The 18,435-nt window shown below is 35.3% G+C and overlaps 1 protein-coding gene and 1 long non-coding RNA gene across 38 annotated transcripts in view; one reads left to right on the top strand and one right to left on the bottom strand.

Moving 5' to 3' along the window:
- The window catches only part of ATRX (ATRX chromatin remodeler), a 285,229-nt gene that overhangs the window by 92,647 nt on the left and 174,147 nt on the right, over positions 1-18,435 (top strand). For 11 of the 37 annotated variants that reach the window (XM_015127718.3, XM_015127716.3, XM_001099769.5 and 8 more), the window contains 4 exons: positions 2,066-2,175; positions 6,086-6,153; positions 6,499-9,569; positions 15,113-15,185. In XM_015127718.3, coding sequence (XP_014983204.1) covers positions 2,066-2,175; positions 6,086-6,153; positions 6,499-9,569; positions 15,113-15,185 — 3,322 coding nt within the window. The remainder of the gene's footprint in view (positions 1-2,065; positions 2,176-6,085; positions 6,154-6,498; positions 9,570-15,112; positions 15,186-18,435) is intronic. The other 26 variants (XM_077989480.1, XM_077989469.1, XM_015127717.3 and 23 more) reach the window with 3 other exon arrangements.
- LOC144338771 (uncharacterized) overlaps positions 1-18,435 on the bottom strand; it is a 102,718-nt gene that overhangs the window by 81,121 nt on the left and 3,162 nt on the right. The window lies entirely within an intron of this gene.

The raw sequence follows: 18,435 nt of genomic DNA, 5'->3' as shown, positions 1-18,435 counted from the left end.
TCACTATTCATTTCCCGCATAGGAAGCTATTCCCAATTTTTCATTTTCTAATTTTCTAATTAGTGCTGTGGTGAATATCCTTATATTTGATTCCTTGTGCACATGTGGGAGAAAATCTCCAAAGAATTACCTAGTTTTGTTTAATTCTTGAGTGATATATGCACCAAAGCACACAGAAGATGCTTAGTAAGCATTACTTAACATTGGATGAACATTCAGATTCTACATTTTATTTATCTTGTTAGTTTATCTGAATGGAATAATTATTTGAAATGAAAAAGTATGCTGTGGTGTATTTGTTTCTGTTAAAACGAATACAGAATATATGAATACCCAAGATCAAACTGGAGTTTGTAAATAATGTGATTATAATAAATTAGGCTTGTAATACCTGCTATTAGGTAGGATGAGGTGGGAGGATTGCTTGAGCTCAGGCATTTGAGGCTACAGTGACTTGTGATTGTGCCATTGTACTCCAGTCTGGGTGATGCACTGAGACCACATCTTTAAAATTAAAAAATAAATAAATAAAAATTTTAGCAACATAAATAGTAAACCTTCAAGTTTACTTTTATCTTCTAAAACAGTATGATGGTGTTCTTAAACTTTAAAACTTTTAGCTTCTGGCTAGGTGTAGTGACTCACACCTGTAATCCCAGCACTTTGGGAGGCTGAGGCCAGAAGATTACTTGAGCCCAGGAGTTGGAGACCAGCCTGGGCAACACAGTGAGACCCAGTCTCTACAAAGAATTAGCCAGGTGTGGTGGTGTGTGCCTGTAGTCCCAGCTACTCAGGAGGCTGAGGTAGGAGGATCGATTGAGCCTGGGAGGTAGAGGCTGCAGTGAGCTGAATTTGCACCATTGCATTCCAGCCTAGGTGACAGAGTGAGCTCTAGCTCTTAAATTTTTAAAAAAGTTTTTACAAATAAAAATATTCATGATAATATTTGGGTCCATAGTGCTTTGGACCTTAAACCTAATAGAAACCCAAAAGAGAAAATTAAAAGGGTGAGAAATATATGTGATGTTTTGTTTTTTATTTAAGTATGGTGCCAATTTGTTTTTTAGTTGTCTCCTTTTTATTTGTGAATGTAAGCATTTTGAGTGGCTTCTTCTGAATTATAATCTACCATCTTATTTTGATCAAGGTCTTGGTTGCACATCAGGATCATCTTTGAAACTTTAAGAAAATGTCTGAGAAGTTTTAATTCAGTGGTTTAGGGGTGGGAATGGCTGTTTTTAAAAAGGTTCTTCAGATGACTCTAATGTTTAGCTCAGGGTGTGAAACACTGCCTTAGCAGAACTAGGGACAAGTAGGAGGCTGGAGAGGTTTCTGTAGGTTTTCTTCAGTCTGTTTTTCAGGGGACAGTACAGAATGGGACTCTGCCTTTTACCCCTAGTTGTTCTGATGTTTTGCTGCCAAAATAGATATACTTGCAATATCTTGTTTGTCTTTATTTGAAAATAGTTGACAGTGTTGGTATGGAGTGGATAGTGGAGTACACATAGAAAAAAGGCAGGTTAATGACAATTATGGATAGTGTTGAAGTAAATATTGGGAAGGAAATTGGTAATATCATAAAATTACCAAGTTTTTACATACCATATTGATAGGATCTGTGCAGACAATTCCACTTTGAGAATAAAAACCTTTATGGCATACTTAAGTATAGGATTGCAAAAGAATCTGTTCCATATATGTTACTTCCCTGTTCTGTAAGGACTGATACTGAATTTATTTGCAAAGCAATAATAAAAAAGAGCTCTTGGCCCCTAGTTTTAGAAATTTTTGTGGGTTCTCTTAATGTTATTTCGAGTTGTAAAAAATGGCATTTGCATCTATAAAAGGAAACAATTAGGATTTGTAACTTGGAATTTGCCAAGGTTGTCATGTGCTTAGTAAGTCGATAAAATATTAACCTTTTTTTACTTGTATCCAAGATGCCATTTTTTTCTAAGGATTATGAGGTATTTCATTTCTAATACAAAAGTTACAAAATGCTGACTAAAGTAAATATCTTTTTCTTTGTGTAAATGTGTGAATAATAGTCACTCCTTTCTCCTAGAAGATGGGCTTCATGGAATTGTGAGCTGCACTGCTTGTGGACAACAGGTCAATCATTTTCAAAAAGATTCCATTTATAGACACCCTTCATTGCAAGTTCTTATTTGTAAGGTACGTAATGATCTGTTGATATTTCATGCCATAAATATTTGAATGCTTACCATATACCAGGCCTTTGAGGGCACAGTCTTGAAGAAAGATGGAAATGGTATCTGCCCTTGGAAGACTTCTATTGTAGTGAGGAAGATAGACATACAAAGCCTAAGTGTCATGATAGGGGAGATACTGTGATTATGGGAGCACACAGGAAGCCTGTGTAAATATGATTTGGGTCGGATGGCTTTCTAGCGGAAAGGTGATATGTGAAATATGAATAAGAATTAGCCTGGTAAGTGAGATTGGTTCATCATGTTCTGGGAAGAGGCAACATGGTATTTAGATACTGGTAGTTGAGGGAGAGGTTGGTGTGTTTGAAAATCTCAAGAGTGGATGTGTGTAAATGTTTGTGTTTTATAATCTTTCCCCTTATATATCCTACTTCCCCAAATGTAAACTATCTATGTGGAGCAGGGTTTTGACGTAACTTGGAGATAATAGAATTAAAAATGTTTACATATGTAACAAACCTGCACGTTATGCACATGGACCCTAGAACTTAAAGTATAATAATAAAAAAATAATGTTTTTTATGTGTTGATTATAGTTTTAACGGTCTGTGCCACATTTTTGTTAGTAATACCTTGGAGTTAATTTTAAATATCTATAAATGTGGGCCTGGCACGGTGGCTCATGGTTGTAATCCTAGCACTTTGAGAGGCCGAGGCTGGTGAATCACCTGAGCTTAGGAGTTCGAGACCAGCCTGGCTAACGTGGTGAAACCCCATCTCTAAAAATACAAAAAATTAGCCGGGCATGGCGGGTCCCTGTAATCCCAGCTACTTGGGAGGCTGAGGCAGGAGAATCGCTTGAACCTGGGAGGTGGAGGTTGCTGTGAGTCAAGATTGCACTATTGCATTCCAGCCTGGGCAACAAGAGCAAAACTTCCTCTCAGTAACTACCTACCTTCCTATAAATGTCATGGTTATGGTTTTCTTAACTCATATTCCTGCTAAGATTAATCCTATGTTAGTTTGTTTCCCAATAAAAAGCTGCCTTTGAAATGCAGTGGCAGGCCGTGTTTTCCTTGGAATTCTAGCTCTAGATCTTTTCTTGAATGAATTTTTGATAGATTCAGACATGCTTAAATGAACTGTACTTTGTTCTTTAGCAATTCGTATCCCTCCTTTCCTTGAATTCAGTTCAGCAGGGGCCTATCTAGGGTATGTATTAGAGAGTTTCATTTTAAATTTTGACAGTAGAATCTAATATTGCTGGATTTGTGACATATATTTGCCTTTCTGTTTTCTTACCTATATGATTGTCTTTTTTCAAGAACCAGTCTGTTGAGCCTAGGCCATTTCACTCATCTGTAGTTTGTATCAGTGAGCACCTTTTCCCTTTCTGCAGTCCCACTGGAAAGACTTTGAAGTCAGTCAAACTTGGATTTGAATAACAGCTTTGCCTCTTACTAGTTGTATGACTTTAGATTTATTTACGTATTAATGAAAGTTAGCCTCATAATACGTCCTACCTTGCATGGTAGGTATTTCGATATTTAGAGATAATATGGATTAATTCTTTTGCTGTATGTATAGTAGCTGTTTGTATATGGTGGCTATTAAAATTGCTAAGTACCCACATCTAATACATTTTTATGTAGAGCTTTAGTAGCTAGTTGTATGAGACCAGAAATTAGCTTTACTAAAATCTTTTATAAACTTTGTTTTTTTGGTTTGTTTTTGAGATGGAGTCTTGCCCTGTTACCCAGGCTGGAGTGCGGTGGCACAATCTTGGCTCACGGCAGCATCCACCTTCTGGGTCAAGCGATTCTCCTGCCTCAGCCTCCCGAGTAGCTGGGATTACAGGTGCCCGCTACCACACCTGGCTAATTTTTGTATTTTTAGTAGAGACGGGGTTTTACCCTGTTGGCCAGGCTGGTCTTGAACTCCTGACCTCAAGTGATCCACCCACCTCAGCCTCCCAAAGTGCTGGGATTACAGGCATGAGCCATCACACCCAGCCAAAAATCTTTTATAAACTTTTAAATAAGGAATAGTGGTACTTGAGTGTATGGAAATCTATTTCAAGGCATTAATTCTTGAGACTTGAGATAGTTAGATGTCTGTACAATACAGACATTGGATAGTGGGTAGCAGTGTTTTTGTTTGTTTGTTTGTTTGTTTTTGTTTTTTTTTTTTTGTTTTTTTTTTGTTTTTTTTTTTCTGCGTTTTATTCTGTTGCCCAGGCTGGAGTGCAATGACGTGATCTTGGCTTACTGCAACCTCCGCCTCTGGGTTTAAGTGAGTCTCCTGCCCCAACCTTTAGAATAGCTGGGATTGCAGGCGTTTGCCACCATGCCCGGCTAATTTTTGTATTTTTTTAGAGACTGGGTTTCGCCATGTTGGCCAGACTGGTCTTGAACTCCTGACCTCAGGTGATCCACCCTCCTCGTCCTCCCAAAGTGCTGGGATTATAGGCATGGGCTACTGTGCTCGGCTGGGGTAGTACAGTGTTTTTGCTTTGAGTCTCTGAAACATGCACACATACTCCTTTTTTTTTTTTTTAAATTGTTTTTATTTTTAAAATTTTTGTGGGTTCTTGGTAGGTGTATATATTTATGGCGTACATGAGATGTTTTAATACAGGCATGTGATGTAAAATAAGTACATCGTGGAAAATGGGGTATCTGTCCCCTCAAGCATTTATCCTTTGAGTTACAAGCAATCTAATTATATTCTTTAAGTTATTTAAAAATGTACAATTAAGTTGCTATTGACTGTAGTCACCCTATTGTGCTATTAAATAGTAGGTCTTATTCTTTGTATTTTTTTGTACCCGTTGACCATCCCCACCTCCTCCCTATCCCCTCACTACCTTTCCCAGCTTCTTGTAACCATCCTTCGTGACATCCTTCATTAGTTCATCCATGAGTTCATTTGTTTTGAGTTTTAGATCCCACTTATAAGTGACAACATGCAATGTTTGTCTTTCTGTGCCTGGCTTATTTCACTTAATATAATGATCTCCAGTTCCATCCATGTTGTTACAAATGACGGGATCTCATTCTTTCTTATGACTGAATAGTACTCCATTGTGTATATGTATCGCATTTTATTTATTTATTTATTTATCTGTTGATGGGCACTTAGGTTGCTTCCAGATCTTTGCTATTGTAAACAGTGGCCCAACAATCATAGGAGTGCCAGTATCTCTTTGATAAACTCATTTCTTTTCTTTTGTGTATATACCCAGCAGGTGGATTGCTGGGTATCTCAATTTTTAGTATTTTTGAGGAAACTCCAAACTGTTTTCTATAGTGATTGTATTCATTTACATTCCTACCAACAGTACACAAGGGTTCCTTTTTCTCCACATCCTTGCCAGCATTTGTTATTGCCTGTCTTTTGGATATAAGCCATTTAAACTGGGGTGAGATGATATCTTATTATAGTTTTGATGAACATTTCTCTGATAATCAGTGATGGTGAGCAGCTTTTCATATGTCTATTTGTCATTTGTATGTCTTCTTTGGAGAAATGTCCAGTCTAATCTTTTGCCTATTTTTTGATTGGATTATTTGATTTTTTTCCTATAGAATTGTTGGAGCTCTTCATATATTGTGGTTATTAATCCATTGTCAGATGGGCACTTTGCAAAATGTTCTCCCATTCTGTGGGTTGTCTTTTCATTTTGTTGATTGTATCCTTGCTGTGCAGAAGCGTTTTAACTTGATGTGATCTCATTTGCCAATTTTCGCTTTGGTTGCCTGAACTTGTGTGATATTGCTCAACAAATCTTTGCCCATACCAGTGTTCTGGAGATTTTCCCCAGTGTTTTTAATTACTTAAAAAAGTAAAGTTTTTGTCCTTTATGATGCTATCAATTTTGAATTAAATTTCCCCTTCCTCTTTTCTTTTAATAGAATTGCTTTAAGTATTACATGAGTGATGATATTAGCCGTGACTCAGATGGAATGGATGAACAATGTAGGTAGGTAATATAGATGAGCTAACATTCAGTGTTTCCTACTTTTGGGAGGAATTGTTACATAATCTTTTATGAGGTTTGTCTTTCATAGTATCATCATTGATGTCTTTAATGAAAGGTTGTTATTTTCTATCAAACCCTAGGTTTATGTGTAGTTTAAGTTTCTAGTAAAGAATAAGCAGATGACATAAATTACTACTAAAATTACTGGGAGTAAAATTTAAATCGCATTATAACAAAGAGATTAAAATGAGTTTTGTTGGGAATAGTGTTTATTTTTATTTTTTTACCTATCTTTTCAGTTTCCTGAAAGAAGGGAATAATGTTTTAATCTTTAAAACATTTCAGATGGTGTGCAGAAGGTGGAAACTTGATTTGTTGTGACTTTTGCCATAATGCTTTCTGCAAGAAATGCATTCTGCGCAACCTTGGTCGAAAGGAGTTGTCCACAATAATGGATGAAAACAACCAATGGTATTGCTACATTTGTCACCCAGAGCCTTTGTTGGACTTGGTCACTGCATGTAACAGCGTATTTGAGAATTTGGAACAGTTGTTGCAGCAAAATAAGAAGAAGATAAAAGTTGACAGTGAAAAGAGTAATAAAGTATATGAACATACATCCAGATTTTCTCCAAAGAAGACTAGTTCAAATTGTAATGGAGAAGAAAAGAAATTAGATGATTCCTGTTCTGGCTCTGTAACCTACTCTTATTCCGCACTAATTGTGCCCAAAGAAATGATTAAGAAGGCAAAAAAACTGATCGAGACCACAGCCAACATGAATTCCAGTTATGTTAAATTTTTAAAGCAGGCAACAGATAATTCAGAAATCAGTTCTGCTACAAAATTACGTCAGCTTAAAGCTTTTAAGTCTGTGTTGGCTGATATCAAGAAAGCTCATCTTGCATTGGAAGAAGACTTAAATTCAGAGTTTCGAGCGTTGGATGCTGTAAATAAAGAGAAAAATACCAAAGAGCATAAAGTCATAGATGCTAAGTTTGAAACAAAAGCACGAAAAGGAGAAAAACCTTGTGCTTTGGAAAGGAAGGATATTTCAAAGTCAGAAGCTAAACTTTCAAGAAAACAGGTAGATAGTGAGCACATGGATCAGAATGTTCCAACAGAGGAACAAAGAGCAAATAAAAGTACCGGTGGTGAACATAAGAAATCTGATAGAAAAGAAGAACCTCAGTATGAACCTGCCAACACTTCGGAAGACTTAGACATGGATATTGTGTCTGTTCCTTCCTCAGTTCCAGAAGACATTTTTGAGAATCTTGAGACTGCAATGGAAGTTCAGAGTTCAGCTGATCATCAAGGGGATGGCAGCAGTGGAACTGAACAAGAACTGGAGAGTGCATCTGTAAAATTAAATATTTCTTCAAAAGACAACAGAGGAGGTATTAAATCAAAAACTACAGCTAAAGTAACAAAAGAATTATATGTTAAACTCACCCCTGTTTCCCTTTCTAATTCCCCAATTAAAGGTGCTGATTGTCAGGAAGTTCCACAAGATAAAGATGGCTATAAAAGTTGTGGTCTGAACCCCAAGTTAGAGAAATGTGGACTTGGACAGGAAAACAGTGATAATGAGCATTTGGTTGAAAATGAAGTTTCATTACTTTTAGAGGAATCTGATCTTCGAAGATCCCCACGTGTAAAGACCACACCCTTGAGGCGACAGACAGAAACCAACCCTGTAACATCTAATTCAGATGAAGAATGTAATGAAACAGTTAAGGAGAAACAAAAACTACCCGTTCCAGTGAGAAAAAAGGATAAGCGGAATTCTTCTGACAGTGCTATAGATAATCCTAAACCTAATAAATTGCCAAAATCTAAGCAATCAGAGACTGTGGATCAAAATTCAGATTCTGATGAAATGCTAGCAATCCTGAAAGAGGTAAGCAGGATGAGTCACAGTTCTTCTTCAGATACTGATGTTAATGAAATCCATACAAACCATAAGACTTTGTATGATTTAAAGACTCAGGCGGGGAAAGATGATAAAGGAAAAAGGAAACGAAAAAGTTCTACATCTGGCTCAGATTTTGATACTAAAAAAGGCAAATCAGCTAAGAGCGCTATAATTTCTAAAAAGAAACGACAAACCCAGTCTGAGTCTTCTAATTATGACTCAGAATTAGAAAAAGAGATAAAGAGCATGAGTAAAATTGGTGCTGCCAGAACCACCAAAAAAAGAATTCCAAATACAAAGGATTTTGACTCTTCCGAAGATGAAAAACACAGCAAAAAAGGAATGGATAATCAAGGGCACAAAGGTTTGAAGACCTCGCAAGAAGGATCGTCTGATGATGCTGAAAGGAAACAAGACAGAGAGAATTTCTCTTCAGCAGAAGGCACAGTTGATAAAGACACGACCATCATGGAATTAAGAGATCGACTTCCTAAGAAGCAGCAAGCAAGTGCTTCCTCTGATGGTGTCAGTAAGCTTTCTGGGAAAGAGGAGAGTTTTACTTCTTTGGATGTCAGAAAAGTTGCTGAAACTAAAGAAAAGAGCAAGCATCTCAAAACCAAAACATGTAAAAAAGTACAGGATGGCTTATCTGATATTGCTGAGAAATTCCTAAAGAAAGACCAGAGTGATGAAACTTCTGAAGATGATAAAAAGCAGAGCAAAAAGGGAGCTGAAGAAAAAAAGGAAATTTCAGACTTTAAGAAAAAAGTAATTAAAATGGAACAACAGTATGAATCTTCATCTGATGGCACTGAGAAGTTACCTGAGCGAGAAGAAATTTGTCATTTTCCTAAGGGCATAAAACAAAATAAGAATGAAACAACTGATGGAGAAAAGAAAAGTAAAAAAATAAGAGAGAAAACTTCTAAAAAGAAGGATGAATTATCTGATTATGCTGAGAAATCAACAGGGAAAGGAGATAGTTGTGACTCTTCAGAGGATAAAAAGAGTAAGAATGGAGCATATGGTAGAGAGAAGAAAAGGTGCAAGTTGCTTGGAAAGAGTTCAAGGAAGAGACAAGATTGTTCATCATCTGATACTGAGAAATATTCCATGAAAGAAGATGGTTGTAACTCTTCTGATAAGAGATTGAAAAGAATAGAATTGAGGGAAAGAAGAAATTTAAGTTCAAAGAGAAATACTAAGGAAATACAAAGTGGCTCATCATCATCTGATGCTGAGGAAAGTTCTGAAGATAATAAAAAGAAGAAGCAAAGAACTTCATCTAAAAAGAAGGCAGTCATTGTCAAGGAGAAAAAGAGAAACTCCCTGAGAACAAGCACTAAAAGGAAGCAAGCCGACATTACATCCTCATCTTCTGATATAGAAGATGATGATCAGAATTCTATAGGCGAGGGAAGCAGTGATGAACAGAAAATTAAGCCCGTGACTGAAAATTTAGTGCTGTCTTCACATACTGGATTTTGCCAATCTTCAGGTATGCAAAAATAAATAAAAAATTCATAATTTGTACTTTCCCCCTCTTGAATTACTACATTGTTTAATTTTCCCTGAAGCTAATCAAATTTAGGGTTACTAAGGAGAATACCACTTAAAATTATTTAGGAGTTTATTAAAAAAAACATTTCCCCATTTATTTTTCTACTGCCATTGGAAGATATTTTGAACATCGCTAGTATTCAGTATCAGGGATCCCAAATTTGTTGAGTAAATGACAAAATTTCTTTATCAATATTTAGTGCTTTTCTCTAGAGTAATGAGCAGTAGTTTATGAAGGAAAAGCGATTGGTACCAGTGGTTCAGTAGCTATTTATTTATATAATGGAAGTGAATCCTTGGTACTGGTATGACATGGTGTGTCAAAATTTTAACTGCCATGCATATGGCTTTTTAAGTTTGAACAGATAACTTTGTGTCTTATGAAATTCCCTTTAATTATTTTAATTTACCTAATTAAAACCCTTTGTTGGTGCTTATTAACTAGTTTCTAATGACATGAACAGACGTTTTTCTTTTAAAAACACTGTCAAAATAAAGGAAGGACGAAAATCCAAACATTAGCTGGATTAGCCTACTCTGATGAGGTAGAGTACTAGGAACATTAAAGTTTGGGTCAGCTGGTGAATAAAAATATTCTTAGGAATTAATTAAAATTAATCTTTAAAAATTTATGAAAAATAATTTTAAAAAGAGGTTTTTATTATTAAAGTTACTTTAAAAATCAGTTGTATAATACATGTGTATTGGTCATTTGTCTTTTTTTTTTTAGTCAGTAAGACCTGTCAGTTAACTATGGATACTCAGAATTTATTTAAAAATTTTTATGAAGTGGGTTTTACATAAAATTGTATTTCCAACATAGGTAGAATTAAAAAATTTTTCCTTTCAGTTCTTATGTTACAGTTTTCAATTGATCCCAATTGGATTTTAATGGAATTAATTTGAATCTTGGCTATTTTTTAAATTTAAATTTTTAATTTTGTAGAGATGAAGTCTTGCTATGTTACCCAGGCTGGTCTTGAACTCCTGGCATCAAGCAATCCTTCCACCTTGGCCTTCCAAAGTGTTGGAATTACAGGCATGAGCTACTGTGCCCAGCAAAATCTTGTTTTTTTAATAAAACTTTTCATTTCTTTTATGGAGTACTTATGACTTGACTTGAAAACCACATGTGATATGCATGGTGTGTGCTTCAGTTGAATGCTCTGCTGCATCGGATGACTAGATGGAGCTCTGTTTGTGTGGCTATTGTAATTCAAGTTCACAGTTTCTTACCTGAAATTCTTGGGGTCTATTGTGTTTCAGAATTTACAACTTTTTGTCTTTTAGAAAAATAATAGAGAGCAGTTACTATATATTTTATAAAAGCCCCAGTGCGGCCTGATGCAACACCAGATAATCAAACACAGTATTTCTGCAGCAAAACATTTGAAGATTCACATGTTTTCTTCATGTGAATAAGCAGTTTAGAACAGGTTTTGCTGCCAGATTGTCTTTGGTACCCTCTTACAGAAACTTTCCGTTTTGAGAGTGTTTTAGATTTCAAAATTATGTATAAGGGATTATGGACTTATATTAAAAATACAGAATCTAATAGTTACTTTGATGTCAAATCAATGTTTTAGTTGTTAGGTTAGCTGTGAAAATCCTTATTAAGGATTAGAGTTTAAGAATAATAAATGGTGTTTAAAAATTTAGTTAAAAATCCATTAAAAATTATATGTCACAACTAATTTTATTTCTGGTTTTATTTATTTGGATCTTCTCTCTTTTTTTCTTAGTATGGCTAATTTTAAACTTTGGAAAATTGGTTTCTGTGATTAAACAGTTTCACTGGTGAAATCAATATGTTTGATTTCAAGTATTTTACTACTTTACTTTCTCAAGATCTCACTTGATTTATTGATACCTATGAAAGTATTACACACCTCTCATGTTGAGAATTATTAATTTTTGGTGTAATAATTAATATACATTCATTAGGCCTTAAGAAGGGATGGTGATATATGGCAAATACTCAATTGATGCATCTCCTGATAATTACTTATCTCAGCACTGATCTAGATCACTGTGTTCCATTTTGATTTATTTAACTTTGATCTGAAGGACAAATAGGCTGATGGGGAGGTAAACTTTTCCTGAGGTGTGTATCAAGAGAAACTTTGAGAATCTGTTACTTCAGCAAATGCCAATCCTTCAACTCCTTGGTGAAATATGCCTTGTTGAGATTTTCTTTACCCTGGATATTTTTGGGGGCTAAGCTGATTATTTGGGATGAAATAAGAAAGAAGATAAATTTGTTAGGGAATTTAACCTGTCAAAAATGGGGCCTTGTCAATAAAAACAAGTAGAATAGAATATGAGTGCCTTGAAAATAAGCACTGTGGGCCGGGCGCGGTGGCTCAAGCCTGTAATCCCAGCACTTTGGGAGGCCGAGACGGGCGGATCATGAGGTCAGGAGATCGAGACCATCCTGGCTAACACGGTGAAACCCCGTCTCTACTAAAAAATACAGAAAACTAGCCGGGCGCGGTGGCGGGCGCCTGTAGTCCCAACTGCTCGGGAGGCTGAATCAGGAGAATGGCGTGAACCCGGGAGGCGGAGCTTGCAGTGAGCTGAGATCTGGCCACTGCACTCCAGCCTGGGCGACAGAGCGAGACTCCGTCTCAAAAAAAAAAAAAAAAGAAAATAAGCACTGTGTAAAAAGTTCTGTTTTTAAAGATAAGTTTGTGTGTGAGCCAATGTTACGATATTCCTTCAGAATTTACTTACATGCTTATATAAGCATGCTGAATTTATGTACTCCTCTGTCTAGCTTAATTTTAGGTCACAGTTTTAGAAGGTTAAAACAAAAACCCTGCCCCCTATTGAGTTTAGAGGATTCCAGTTTATTTGCAGTATTTGGGTATCATATTACAGCTACAGTATATTCCTAGAAATATGGGCTTGGTAATGGCATGAATAACCAAGATGAAGAACATGGTCCTAGGAGATTGCAGTTTAATGCAAGACAGACATAGAGAAATCATTAAAAAAGGTAATAGAAGAAAGATATAAAACTAGATTGGGGCCTGTAATCCCAGCACTTTGGGAGGCCAAGGTGGGCGGATCATCTGAGGTCAGTAGTTCGAAACCAGTCTGGCCAACATGGTGAAACCCCATCTCTACTAAAAATACAAAAAAATTAGCCACGTGTGGTGGCACACACCTGTAATCCCAGCTACTTGGGAGGCTGAAGCAGGAGAATGGCTTGAACCCGGGAGATGGAGAGTGCAGTGAGCCGCGATCACGCCACTGTACTTCAGCCTGGGCAACAGAGCGAGACTCCGTCTCAAAACAAAAACAACGACAGTCTATAATGGGGCTACACAATAAATAGCAGTGAGATATTTAAATATTTGGGGGAATACGTAGAAGAATAGTTGGCATTTGAACCTCAAAGGATAGGTCAGATTTTGAAAGGTGTAGTAAAGAGGGAGTGACAGTGCTAATTATATTTCATTTGAAGATTGGTCTGTTTGGATGAGATATTTATTGTGAGTTTGCTGGGATGTTATGAAATCTCTTCTCTCTCTCTCTTTTTTTTTTTTTTTTGAGTTGAAGTCTCACTCTGTCACCCAGGCTGGACACAATCTCGACTCACTACAACCCCTGCTCACTGCAACCTCCGCCTTCTGGGTTCAAGCAATTCTCGTGCCTCAGGCTCCCGAGTAGCTGAGATTACAGGCACATGCCACCACACCGGCTAAGTTTTGTATTTTTAGTAGAGACGAGGTTTCTCCATATTGGCCAGGCTGGCCTCGAACTCCTGACCTCAAGTGATCTGCCCGCCTCAGCCTCCCAAAGTGCTGGCATTACAGGCTTCAGCCACCATGCCTGGCCTTATTTAGTGTATTTCTATCCTGAGCCTGTAGGTGTCTGTTTTCTTTATAGATTTTTTTTCCTCCATTTCTCTTCAACATTTTATTGTGAAAAACATTGAAGTATACATCAAAGCATCTACCATTAATATTATACTGTATTTTCTTGATAACATATCTATATATCCTTCTGTCTATCCATCAGTGTATTTTTTTTTTGCCTTTTTAGCTTTTCATTTTGCATAATTATAAATCCACAAGAATTTGTAAAAAAATAAGAAATACAGGGAGGTCTCAGATACACTTCACTTAGTTTCCCTCAAGGGTAACATCTTGTAACTGTAGTACAGTGTCAAAACCAGAAAACTGAAGATTTATTCAGATTTCACCAGTTTCACATACACTCATTTGTGTGTGTGCAAGTATAGTTCAATGCAGTTGTACCCCATGTGTATCTTTGTATAATCACCACCACAACTAAGATATCAAACCAGTTCCATTATCACAAGGCTCCCTAATGATACTGCTGTCCTTACCTCCATTCCTGACATCTGGCAACTAGTAATCTGTTCTTCATCACTGTAATTTTGCTATTTTGAAATGGAATCATGAAGTATATAACCTTTTGAGATTGGCTTTTTTCACTTAGTATAATACCCGTAAAATCTTTGATGCATTTCAAATTAAATGGTACACATCAGCATACTTCTCCTGAAATACTTAAGCATGCATAATATTAACCTACAGTTTGATATTTCAGTTTGTTTTTCTTTTTAAGTAAAATTTATGTAGAATGAAATGCCCAAATCTTAACCTCTTTAGATTTTTTTTTTTTTTGTGATAGAGTCTTACTCTGTTGCCCAGGCTGGAGTGCAGTGGTGCAATCTCGGCTTACTGCAATCTCCGCCTCCCGGGTTCAGGTGATTCTTCTGCCTCTTTCTCCCTGGTAGCTGGGATTACAGGTGTACACCACCATGCCTGGTTAATTTTTGTGTTTTTAGTAGAGACGGGATTTCGCCATGTTGGCCAGGCTGGTCTGGAACTCCTGACCTCAGGTGATCCACCTGCCTCGGCTTCCCAAGGTGCTGGGATTACAGGCATGAGCCACCTTGCCTGGCCCTCTTTAGATTTTTAATCAGAAGATAGAAATGTAGCTTTTTATAAGAAAATAAGTTTTACTGTACTGAACTGTATCACTGGGTAACTCAGATCACGAATACCATACACATTCAACTGCATTTTAAAATTACTTGCTACTACCAAAACATTAATACCGGTTTTGCTATTCCTCGAAGTTACAGCACCTGTTAATGTCAAAATTAAAATGGATCAGTACAAAGGTTATTGCGGCAAGAAACTTGTGCTAATATGATGACTGTTGATACAGAATTATTACTGAGAAGGGTGGACTTTAAAAGCATTGTGCCCTGGGAAGGAACTCTGAAATATATAAGGGCCAGCTATTTATCATTTTACTGTTGGCACTTCACAAATACTCGGTTATGTTTTCTATAAGAATGCTTTTTACTCATATTTTGGAGTCCAGAGCTTAGACCCCACTTAGTTTGCTTTAAAGTTTTTGGCTTTCAGTTTTATTTTACATGGTTTTAATTATATAGCTTATTTAAAGCTAATTTTAAGTACACTTTTTTCCCTCAAGGAGATGAAGCCTTATCTAAATCAGTGCCTGTCACAGTGGATGATGATGATGACGACAATGATCCTGAGAATAGGTATGATTCCATCTGTAAGGACTTTAAAAAGATTATAACACACCCTAGGCATGGGCACAAACAGCAGCAACGGAACAGCAAGCAGGTTGTAAAAACCAGGAGTGCCTGCCTTAGAAAGACTCGCTCACAGTCTTCCTGCAAGTTTGAAAGAAAGGCCAGAAAATGGGCTAAAACTCAGAAACCTTAAGAGAAAGTAATATTATTTACACACCTAGCATAGGGTGTGTTATAAATACAGAACTGTCAATTTTATGTTTCTGTGTAAACTGCGATAATTTTTTTGGAATAATTTATTTTGACAGATTATTGATGAAAGTAAATCATATCTCAATAAATTGGTAACAACAGACATCTCCTCTATATTTGACTATTGTTAATTGCCATCGAATATGGTGGTCCTATTTATTAAGGCCTGTTGAGAGTAAACAAAAGGAGAGATTACTCAGATATTTAAGATTAAGAAATTGCTTTCAAAATAAGTGTAAATTTGCAAGGTATCTAGACTGAGTTAAACCAGTTTTCAAATAAAATAGAAACACACGGTATGAGAGCATTTACTTTAGTAAGACTTAATAGGTTTAAATATCAACAGTGTAGCCTATACAGATATACTTAAGTAAGGAGTGGCTGGGTGAAGAAAAAAAAAGACACTGTCAGTATAGTGAAGAATAAGGAAAACAACGGTATTAAAGAATATAGCTATAAGGTTTCAACATAACTTTTAAACACTTCCTGGACAATGGCATACCCCATGCTCATAATCTTCAACAAGAAGATAGTGTGGTATAGTGCATGGAATTTTGGAATAATGGGCATAAGGGTATCTGATTTCTAACATTTTTAACAACTGTCTGTGTCATCATGGGCAAGTGACTTTACTTTTTGTCAAAAATTTACTATATTTAAGAAGAAAAAGTTGGGCGAAATTTTCTCTAATTCTTGTACCAAAAAATCCATGATAGATTTGAGATGATTTCATTAAAGAGCACTACATTAACCATTCATTTATTCCTAATAGTAAGTTCTAACATTAAGAAAACATAAAAATACACATGTAATTTTATGTCATAATTTTGTAAGAAATGAATTGAGTTAGTAAATGCCCTGGGTTCAACTGTTAGTCTCACTCTTTTATATCTTGCTGATGCTGTTAGGTTTCTCTGTTGCAAAGGTCAGCATTCTGCTAATTAACAGAATAATGTTTTTATTAAGGTGAATGAACAGTTTTATTTTACACTTTTGAATAGAGCTTAATTGTGGACACAAAGATTCAGATTCTGCTTGCCTACTTTTTTAAATTTAAAAATGTATATCCATTTATTTTGTGGGATAGGTGGTAGGTTCCAGAATGGAGTAATAAGGGCATACAATTTATTCATCAGGGGTTTTATATTACATCATCACAGCCAGATACTGAAAGCATTTAAAATTTTATTCTTTTTTAAGATACTTTACTCTTTCTTCATTTGTATTTGCTACTATTTGATTTTCTATACATCATGAGGCCTCAGATGTTATTCAAAGGCTAATAATGTTTTAAACAGTCTGCATCTTAATTTAACTGTGAATGATTACTTTAATTTCATATTCAACCACCAAATAAGAGTGTTGTTAAGGTATAATTTTTGTGTGTGTGTGTTAGAGCTTGTCAAAATATAAATATCATTTTCAACTTTTAAGTTACCTGATCATGTCTCTTTGTAACTGGCAAGTATTTTATTGGAAAGTATCTTTAATTCCATCTTGAATTTGTGATTAAAAAATACAACCCTGTTGAGTACTTTTGAGAAGAACTGAATTTTATCTTGAGCCTGTCTCTATACTCAGTTTAATGTGTTTTCATAAAATATACAATTCATTAACTTGTTTAATATTCACTATACCAAAGAGAGATCTAATACCCATGGGTTATGTAGTCATGATGGGGATACAAATACTTTCTTGCACTATTTTAGTATAGATTATATATTTGAGCATAGTTGAATATGCACTAAGCAACTTAAAAAATTCATTTGCAGATCACGATTAAGTCTTAGAATTATTTTTCTAACTTCCTAATTTTTTAGTAGGTTGTATTTTGGTAGACAGCATATTGTAATTGTATGTAAATTTGTACACAATTGTGTATAAATTGTGCATAAATCTTATATGCTTTGCCTTTTTAGCAGTATTGTAATACATTTTCAGTGTTGGTGTTTATGAAGAGATAAATAGTGTATTATTGCAAATGGTTAACTATTTGGATGCAATAAATTTTTGTAAACCTTTTTTCTTGTTCAAGCATTTAATTTTAATAATGTTACTTTTTTATATCATGAGAGTTGACGTAATTTGTTATTACAATATATAGGCTAGTTTGTAGCCAAAGAAGTTTTGAAATTTTGAAATTTAGGACGTAAATGCTTTTAATTCCCCTAACATACATACTTAAATATATTTGTGTGGAAGTTTTGCAATAGATTTAACTATTTACTTTTTCAGTTTTAAAGCTATGATAGCTTTTGAGGTCATTTAAAAAACTTAGTCATATCCTGAATATTTTAGTAAATGTGAATAAATTTCTGTTTTAGCATACTATTATGTAGCATCACTCATATTTGAAAGTAAATGTATACTATTATGAGACAGAGTGGTCTAACCTGTAAATTAATTACTATTTAATTGCATTTACTTAGTGAACAAGGACAAAATATTATAGGTTGATCTACACTTGTATGTTTCTGGTTTAGCTTTTTATAAAAAAAGTAGACTAATCATATATTTTGAATTTTATATAACTGAAATTTTATTTCAAATTTTTAGAGCTTAGGCTTTATGTGGTTTTTCAATGGCAGAATAATAATACCAAATAGGTTGTGAGGTTTTCAAATATATACACGTAATTTTAAAGTAATATATTTGAATGTACCATTAGGATAGGGTTTCATTGGCCTTTCAAATACTTGTTAATTGGATTTTAAATTGGTTCTTTCTTTGAAAAGACATCCATTCATATAATTTATTTCAATTCAGTAATTAGGCTGGCATTGAAAATACATCATAATTCCTATATGTTCAATATAAATGGGGATATTTTGACCAAACATTTTCTAATAATATCATATATTTTAATTTAATATCTGTACTGGGAATGAGCCTCAAGTAATAAGATAGTAGTGTGTTCAAGTGTTAACAGTATTAGTTTTGAGGTCATTAAACTAGGCTTGTCTTTAGAGACTGCATACCGAACAATCACTGAAGAGACCATTTA

The sequence above is a fragment of the Macaca mulatta genome, chromosome X (assembly GCF_049350105.2).
Source record: "Macaca mulatta isolate MMU2019108-1 chromosome X, T2T-MMU8v2.0, whole genome shotgun sequence".
NCBI classification, from domain to species: Eukaryota; Metazoa; Chordata; class Mammalia; order Primates; family Cercopithecidae; genus Macaca; species Macaca mulatta.
This window is presented reverse-complemented; position numbering and strand designations above follow the sequence as displayed.